This window comes from Herpailurus yagouaroundi, unplaced genomic scaffold (genome assembly GCF_014898765.1).
Source record: "Herpailurus yagouaroundi ecotype Mexico unplaced genomic scaffold, PumYag 166, whole genome shotgun sequence".
Classification (NCBI taxonomy): domain Eukaryota; kingdom Metazoa; phylum Chordata; class Mammalia; order Carnivora; family Felidae; genus Herpailurus; species Herpailurus yagouaroundi.
Window position 1 is genome coordinate 85,184 of NW_024412407.1, and position 9,511 is coordinate 94,694.

The window sequence follows — 9,511 nt, forward strand, 5'->3', positions numbered from 1 at the left end:
AGGTGTTTAAATATTCTATACTGTAATTGTATAATTTATAAACAAATAAATATACATGTACTGTGAAATTCAAGTATTTTTGTTTGTGTTTTGTTATTTACCGACAATATATGATAAAGAGTAATAATAATAAGCAAAAGCAATTTATAAATTGTTTGAAATGATTGCCATGACCTCTATTTACAGAAACAAACAAACAAACAAAATCCACATTATTTAAGGACATATGATTAGTGATTCAATCTATTTAATAGTTATAGGTCAATTACCACTTTTTATTTTCCTTTGAGCCAGTGATAATTTGTGGGTTTCTAGAAATATGTGCTTTTCAGCTAAGTTTTAGAAATCTAGGTAGTGAATTAACTCTATATAGAATATATGTAAAATTGAATCTCTGAATTCCAGAAGAGCAGAAAGGAACATGGAAAAATTAAAGTCTAACTTTGTCTTCCTCTGAGAGAATTTTAAAAGGAAATAGATAAAAGCACCAAATAAAAAGGCAAATAATTTTGGTCCAAATAAGGGACAGATAAGGTAAAGAATTAGGCTTTGGAAGTTAGGCAGGCCACTATGAAAATTATGTCAAGAAAAACAGTATTATTTTGAATACAAACTTTGAAGAGCTCTGTGAAACACTCTACCCTTCTTGCTTTATTTTACTCATAACCTCAGTAATATCACTAAAATGGTTCACTTACTTGAGAAAATCTTAATCTTTCTGAGCATGTGCCTAAAAGCATCTTGCACTTGTTTGTTTCTCAGTGTATAAATGAAGGGATTCAACACGGGGGCAACAGAAGTACTGAGCAAGGCTATCCCTTTATTTAAAGACACTCTCTCCTTTGTAGAAGGCTTCACATACATGAAGATGCAGCTTCCATAAGAAATGGACACAACCACCATGTGAGAAGAACATGTAGAAAAGGCTTTCTTCCTCTGTTGAGAAGAAGGTATCTTCAGAATAGTCCTGATGATGTTTGCATAGGAGAGAATCACTAATACCAGTGTAACCAGGAGTGTCAAAATGGCTGAGAGAAATGCCATTAATTCTATTACAGCTGTGTCTGTGCAAGAGAGCTGTAATATAGGAGTAAAATCACAGAAGAAATGATTTACAGTGTTGGCTGCACAGAAGTCTAGCTGGAGACCCACAAGGAGTGGTGGGACAATTACTATAAAACCGGCCAACCATGAAGCAAAGACCAACAAGTTGCAGACTCTGTCACTCATGACGGTGGTGTAATGCAAGGGTTTGCAGATGGCTACATAGCGGTCATAAGACATGGCAACCAGAAGAAAAAATTCGATTGCACCCAAGACAGTAGTAAAAAACAGCTGTGTTGCACAACTGTTGTAAGAAATGGTCTTGTCACCTGTTGCCATGCTGACAAGAAATTTGGGGATGCAGACAGTTGTGAATAAGATTTCTAAAAATGAAAAGCTTCGGAGGAAGAAGTACATGGGTATCTTTAGATGAGAATCCAACAGGGTGAGGGTGATTATGGTTAGATTCCCAGTGACACTCAACATGTAGGTGAAAAAAAGGAGAAGAAAAATAACCACTTGTAATTGTGGGTTATCGGTCAGTCCAAGAAGAATGAAGGTTGTTACCGTGGTGTGGTTTCTCATGGCTGACTTCTACCAATGAAATAATAATAAAATAAGGAATAAGAAAAAAAATGAGAATTAAAGGGGATAAGGCTGTATGAGATACCTATTATCTTGAGATCATCCATATACATGTTGCTACTGACACCTAAACTCCTTCGATATTCTGCTAGTCAGCAGTAACAGCCTCTAAAAATTCGCTCATATAATTTGTACTCAGAATTTCACTAACTCAGTGCAACTCTCTGAGTTTCTTTTCTCAAGTGTCATAAATTCAAGCATTCCAAAAGGATAATATATGGCATTTACAAAGTCATATTAAAATAGAAACAAAGAAAGAAACAGAAAAACTGTCATAATATTTTGACTTGCATCTTCTGTAGTTGCAATTTTTTCCAATCGATTTAGTTTACATTTACATTATTTTACACCATCAGCTGGCTCATTCTTCTTTGCTAATCGTGTCTCTTTTCTCTATTACTCCTTATGATAGTATTCTGTAAGTCAGATTTCAGCTGAGGACTCTTCGCCTTTTAAGAAATGTAAACTTGACCTAAACATCTGAGGCCCATATACAGTGGGGACTCAGTACTTTCACCAAACTTTTGCAAACTCTTCAAGATTGAAATCCTCATGACCACTTTAGGTCTGCTTTCTCATTTTTCCTTTGGATTTACTTTCATCTCACCAGCCCTGTTTATTCTCCTTTCTGTGATATGAAACCAAGCAGACAGGAAGTGTATCCTCATGCATGATGATTGTATTATTTATGTAGCATGCCTTATTTAGTTTTTGCAGTAACAGAAAAGGGTTCTAGAAAACAAGCCATACAAAAATTTTATCTACCCCTGCCTACTAGTTCCTTTTAGTGTTCTTGCTCTGCATGGCTTCCCCTGTTGTCACGGTAGACTCTTCACTTCTTTCTTACTCATGTCCCCCTTCTCTTCTCTTATTCTCAGTCGGTTAAGTGTCCACTCTTGGTTTGAGCTCAGGTCATGATCTCACTGCTTTGTGGGTTTGAGTCCCCCACATTGAGCTCTGCACTGACAGTGTAGAGCCTGCTTGGGTTTCTCTCTCTCCCTGTCTCTCTGCCCCTCCTCCATTTGTGCTGTCTCTCTCTCTCTCAAAATAAACAAATAAACTTAAAAAATTACATAGAATTATGTTACCTTTTCATTTTTCCTTCTTTTCCATCTTTTTTCAGACCATGCCTACATCCTCATGTGTATTATATTGAAAGTCTATCACCAAATTTTTGTAAAGCATGACTATATTTCTTAAGAAGAATATCATGTCATATGTTACATTGCATTTTAAACTTTTTATACTTCAGGGCTCCTGGGTGGCTCAGTCAGTTAAGCATCTGACTTCAGCTCAGGTCAAGATCTCATGGTTCGTGGGTACAAGCCCTACATGGGCTTGGTATTCTCTCTGTGTCTCCCTCTCTCTCTGCCCTTCCCTGATCTGTACTTTCTCTTTTTCAAAATAAATAAATAAACTTAAAAAAATAAACTTTTTACACTTCATATATTCCAGTTCAGAGGTTGAGAATGTACAAATATTTCCAATGGTTATAAATAATTATAATGCACTAAGATTTGTTTCTTTTTTTCCTCTTTCACTTTATTCCTTTCTTACTTGTTTTCTTTCTTTTCCCACACTCCTCAGTGTATCATTTTTCTAAAAATGTCTGCATTCTGGCCATTTAAGTCAAAAGCATAGGGAAATGTCAAGCAGCAGAGGATGAATTCTATAGGGTGCCAAATTATAAAGATAGAAGTGAATCATACATGCATATTCCCAGGCTAAATTTAAATTACAAAATTGCAACCCCCCCCCAACAAAAACTATTGTAAATTACTTTACATCATTTTTTTTCTTTTAATTCCAAATAAAATACTTGCTGAATGGCAGTAAAATAGTCATTATTTCTGACCATTTTTATAGTCCTAGGGACTTCTGTACCTACTTAGGTAATTTATAGGTAAGAGAGAGGAGACTCCTTTGGGATATGAAAACTGGGGAGTTCATGAAATATTTAAATTCTATTGAATTCAACAAAATGAAGTTTCTCAAATTCAAGACTAATTCATTTTTCTAGTGACATATTTTATGATATTCACATTGACTTTGCATACTAAAGGCATATATAATTATAATTATGTGAGGAAAACAACACATTCATTTAATAAAATTCATTTCTGAGATTCTGTTGAAGCCTATGAAGGGTATCTATTTAAAACTTCATTCCTACAAAATGAAGTTTCAAAGGTTTCTTAAGACAACTCAACTGAGTTGATAAAAAAAATAGTTTTAACATCATACTATATATTTCAATGACTTACAAATAAATCAACTTTTTTTGTCCACTTTGTGCAGTTAATATGACCAAAATACTTTTTTTTCCAAACCTTATTGTTGTTAGTAGCAATTTCATCCCCAATTGTCTTCTTTTGATTTGAGTCCCAGAACAGAGGCAATTTCTGAATGTTGTATATTCATCATATTTTTTATATTGCTTTAACCTACTTTTATCTTACATTCTCATCCAAAATACATTAATACCAGCACCTCACACTCAAGACACATGAGCTCTAAGATTTTTATGATAACAAGAAATTCATCTAATTTCAGTTCTTCTCATTATTTTCTTTAAAGAGCCATATCTCCAATTTATTCTATATTAAATTTGAAGCACATTTTTTGCATTACATATAAAATAAATACATCTCTTTAAAAAATTTAGAATGGAGTGGTAAAAAGGGAATGTTTCAGTCTCACTGTTTACTTTGAAATGTGTCTGGCCTCCATGAGAAGCACTATTGCTTCTTTTGTAGTTTTAAGATTGCAAGAACTATAATCATTTTTGTGTACTCTGCCATTGATCTCAAGAGGATTAGCTGATGAAACAATTTTTAAAAGATGGAAACATTCCCTGGGAGACCATTGTACAAATACATTAAAAATACATGACTTATTTATTAAGTGGAGAAAACTCTATAACCCATAAACTCAAGTTTAAAAGACAAGACAAAATCTTCTTTTTGAGGCAGCTATATGTTGTAAGCCATATGGAGTTTTTGGAACTTACAGCTTACATATCCATGACAAATATACATTCTACACAAGAAAAGTGAAACTCCCCAATCCATATTGTGAAAAGACTTTAAGGGGATTACTAAAAATTTGAATCCTGATTCAATAAGGGGCTTATACTTACCTAAATTAAACCTTTCAAGGCTATCTTCTTGAGTGACAGATTGAATTTAGAGACTTAATTAGTTCTAGGATTTGAAAGCAAGACATGTCATCATTGACAAAGGAAATATTAAGTGTGTGATATTACCCTGGAAGGATCAAAATCATAGAGCTCTAGATTGAGGGGAAATGAGGGTCTCAAGACAGACAATAAGAGTCTAATCTTTGCACCAGCTATCTAAGTGTCTTCACCCAATCTGCGGGAAATTTGGTTGATTCTACATAAAATTTTATTTCAATTCATTTTACCTTTATTTCTACTGCTAAGTACTTAAACTAATCCTGTTATAACAGATAAACTTTAAAATCATTGCAATATTACATAGTAGATTTTTAAAGGTATTTCAGTTAAGTAAAAATGTATGTACAGAATGTGCAATTATTATACTATATAGCTTGGTCACTTTTCACAGATTTAACATCCTCACATAAGCAGTACTCAGATAAAGAAGTAGAATGTTACCAGCACTGCAGAATCCTCCCTTTTATTCTTTTCTGGTCATTATCCCTCTCAAGGTTTAGCCACTATTCTTACTTTCAATGAATTGGGTCATTTTTTTTTTTTTTTTTGCCAGATTTAACACAATGAAAAGTTATTTCCTGGAAATTTAAAGTCAAATATGCAGCACAGATGGCAGAGATTATGTTTGTAGGGTGGGATGTGCCTACTCTATTCTATGCCACCATTCAGAAATTAACTTTTAAAGCTCTGCCCTCTTCAACATATATCTACAATAGACAGAAGAGAGTCTGGTAAATCATCACAGGGGAGGTTTTTATTGCTAGACTTGGAGGTAATTCTCATAATTTCCATTTATTTTCCATTGATAATAACCCAGTTATATAGACATACCAAAATGCAAAATGTCCAGATGTCTAGTCTTGATGTGTGTCCAGTAGGAAACGTTTTGTGATTAAACATAGTGTCTGCTACAACTGCTAAGATCTGAATCCAGTCTACCATTCCCTTCCACTGGGTCTAAATAGTAGCCTCTAATAAGCTTCTAAATGATCTTTGCTTCCTTTCCTTATCCAATCTATATTCTGTAGAGAATATAAAAATATGTTTTCTCAAGTTATGCTACTTCTTTGCTAAAATTATGTCCCAAAGCCACATTAAATTGTAGATGAGTGGCCAATAAGACTCCTTGGCATAGCTCTTCACTACCCTTCTTCATGTTCTTCCATTCTTTCCTTATCTGCTGTTATCAGTGTAATACAGACTCTCTTTCCATTCTTTAAGCTCTTTTTCACCTCTCTCCCTACATCTGCTCTCATTTTGCCTCCAAATTCCAGGCAATTGGAAATATCATCTATGATATTTCCTCTATGGAAATATCATCTCCATAAAACAGTCATTTTCAGAGGAAACCATTTGTGAGGAGACCCTCCCCTTTTTTATAGTCATTATCTCAACATTTTTTCTTTACAACTCTATCAATATTTATTGTATGTATTTTTCTCCTCTCTCTGTTTCTGTCTCTCTCTCTCTCATCTCTGTTCTCTTAGATAATTAAGCCATTTAGGGGCAGAGAGTTGTCTGTTATATTATTCATCCCTATATATTTAGGATCTGGTATAGCCCTCAAACTAGAATTTAAAAAGTATGTGATGAAGAATTAAAAAGTTGAGTTATTTGGATATGAGAGCAATTGATGGTTATTCTGAAATTTTGAGCATGATGAAATAAGAAATTAGACAATGTCACTAAGTAAGATGTGGCATAACAGGAAGCCTGGAATGAGCATGGAAGAAATTTGGAGGAGAGAGGGAATAATGATGAGTTAATTTTTAAAATATTAAATTCAGGGTGTCATCTATATAAAAATCTTCTGATATAGTTTTTCCAATTTTCAAATAAAATAATCTACACTGAAAACTAATAATTAAAACTTATGCAACTCTGGAAGCATTTGAAAATAACTTCAGGATAACGTATTTTAAAATGAGAAAAATACCAGTTGAAAAGAAATGAGCCATCAAGCTATGAAAAGATATGGGGGAATCTTACATGCATATTACTAAGTGAAAGAAGCCAATCTGGAAAAGTACATACTCTATTATTCCAACTATATGACATTACAGAATAAGAAAATTATGGAAATAGTAAAAAGACCAGTGGTTGCCAGGGGTTAGGGAAAGGGGTGAAGGATGAATAGATGTAGACAGAGGATTTTTAGGGCAATGAAAGCATGTGATCCCGTAATTATGGATAACCAATCACAAATTAAAAAAAAAAAATTTTAATGTTTATTTATTTTTGACAGAGAGAGAGAGAGAGAGAGAGAGAGAATGAGAATGAGTGGGGGAGGGGCAGAGAGAGAGGGAGAACCACAATCTGAAGCAGGCTTCAGCCTCTGAGCTATCAGCATAGAGCCCCAATGGGGCTGAACTCACGGACTGCAAGATCATGACCTGAGCCGACCGACTAAACCACCCAGGCGCCCCCAGAACTTAATTAAGCTACTCAAATCATAAAGTCCAGAAAAGAAAATTTGCATTAACTATATGATATGATTCTCTAATACTTTTTTTTTATTTTTTATTTTTTTTATTTATTTTTGGGACAGAGAGAGACAGAGCATGAACGGGGGAGGGGCAGAGAGAGAGGGAGACACAGAATCGGAAACAGGCTTCAGGCTCTGAGCCATCAGTCCAGAGCCCGACGCGGGGCTCGAACTCACGGACCGCGAGATCATGACCTGGCTGAAGTCGGACGCTTAACCGACTGCGCCACCCAGGCGCCCCGATTCTCTAATACTTTTTTACTAAAAATTTTTATTGTAGTTTTTATATTGCTATAGTCTTTTTTTTAATCATTTTTTTTTTAAGTTTATTTTGAGAGAGACAGAGATGGCACAAGTGAGGAGAGGCAGAGAGGGAGGGGGAGAGAGAGAATCCCAAATAGGCTCTGTGCTGCCAGCGCAGAGCCCAACACAGGACTCAAACTCGTGAAACTGTGAGATCATGACCTGAGCTGAAACCAAGAGCTGGATGCTTAACCAACTGAGCACCCGGGTGCCCCAGTCAACTATTTTAAAGTGTGCAGTTCAGTACATTTAGTCCATCCACATTGTTCAGCAACGACCACCTATATTAAGTTCCAAACACTGCTCTCCTAAAAGGAAACTGTACCCACTTAATAGTCATTTCCCATCCCTTCTTTTCTGAGCCCCTGGCATATACTGATCTATTCTAACTCTGTAGATATTTCATATATATGGAATCATACAATATGTGACCTCTTATGTCTGGTTTCTTTCACTTAGCATCATGATACTGACGTTCATCCACACTTAAGCATGAATTAATACTTCATTTTTCTAGCTGGATAATATTCCATTATGCATATATATCACATTTTATCCATTTATCTGTAGATGGACATTTGAGTTGTTTCCACCTTTTGGCTATTGTGAATAGTGCTGCCATAAACAATAGCATACAAGAATTTGAAAGCCTGTTTTCAGTTATTTGGGTGAATATCTAGGAATGATATTGTTGAATCATATGGTAATTTTATGTTTATCTTTTTTAATGAGACTCCCAAACTTTCCTCAGTGCCTACACTGTTTTACATTCCCACTAGCAATGTATTGGATTTCCAATTTCTCCATATCAATTTCTTTTCTTTTTTTAATTATGGCCACGCTGGGATCCTCCCAGCATGGCCATAATTGAAGTGCAATTCACTGTGGTTTTAATTTGCATTTTTATAATGACTAATGATGTGTAACATTGTTGCATGTCATTGTTGGCCATTTGGAGAAATGTCTGTTCGAATCCTTTGCACATATTAAAATTGGGTTATTTGTGATTGTTTTTGTGTTTTTGTTGCAGCTGATTTGCAATAGTTCTTTATGTATTCTGAATACTAGAACCTTATCAGATATGTGATATGAAAATACTTTTTCCAGGGGCGCCTGGATTGCTCACTTGGTTGGGCATCTGACTTTGGCTCGGGTCATGATCTCGTGGTTTGTGGGTTCGAGCACCACGTCAGGCTCTGTGCTGACAGCTCGGAGCCTGGAGCCTGCTTCAGATTCTGTGTCTCCCTCTCTCTCTGCCCTTCCCCTGCTCATGCTCTGTCTCGCTATGTCTCAAAAATAAAACATCTAAAAAATTTTTTTAAAAGAAAATACTTTTTTCAGGTTTTTGCTTTTTGAGAAACAGAGGGGGGAGGGGGCACAAGTGAGCAAGGGGCAGAGACAAAGAATCCCATGAAAGGCAGAGAAAGAGAGAGAGAGAGGGAGAGGGAGAGAGAGAGAAGCGGGGCTCATCTGAAGTGGGTCTTGTGTTCACCCAATGTGGGGCTTGTGCTCACCTGATGTGGGACTCGAACTCATGAACCCTGAGATCATGTCAGATGCTTAACCACTGAGCCACCCAGGTGCCCTTCCAGGTTTACTTTACACTTTCATGATAATGTCCTCTGATGCATAAAATTTAGATGAAGTCCAATTTAATGTTTTCTTTTGTTGCTTATGTTTTTGGTGTCATACATAAGAATCAACTGCTATATCCAAATCAAAGTTATGAAAATAGACCTCTATATTTTCTGCTATGAAATTTGTAGTTTTGCTCTTACTTCTATGTAATTGATATACTTAGAGTTAATTTGTGAATAGCGGTGACCTAGGGCTCT

General features: G+C 35.5%; 1 protein-coding gene across 1 annotated transcript; it reads right to left on the reverse strand.

The window, feature by feature from the left end:
- Positions 1-690: 690 nt before the first annotated feature.
- On the reverse strand, positions 691-1,742 carry LOC121039034 (olfactory receptor 6C74). The gene has a single exon (XM_040489041.1). The coding sequence runs from the start codon at positions 1,627-1,629 to the stop codon at positions 691-693; it is 939 nt and encodes a 312-aa protein (XP_040344975.1). The 5' UTR covers positions 1,630-1,742.
- Between the last annotated feature and the right edge of the window lie 7,769 nt (positions 1,743-9,511).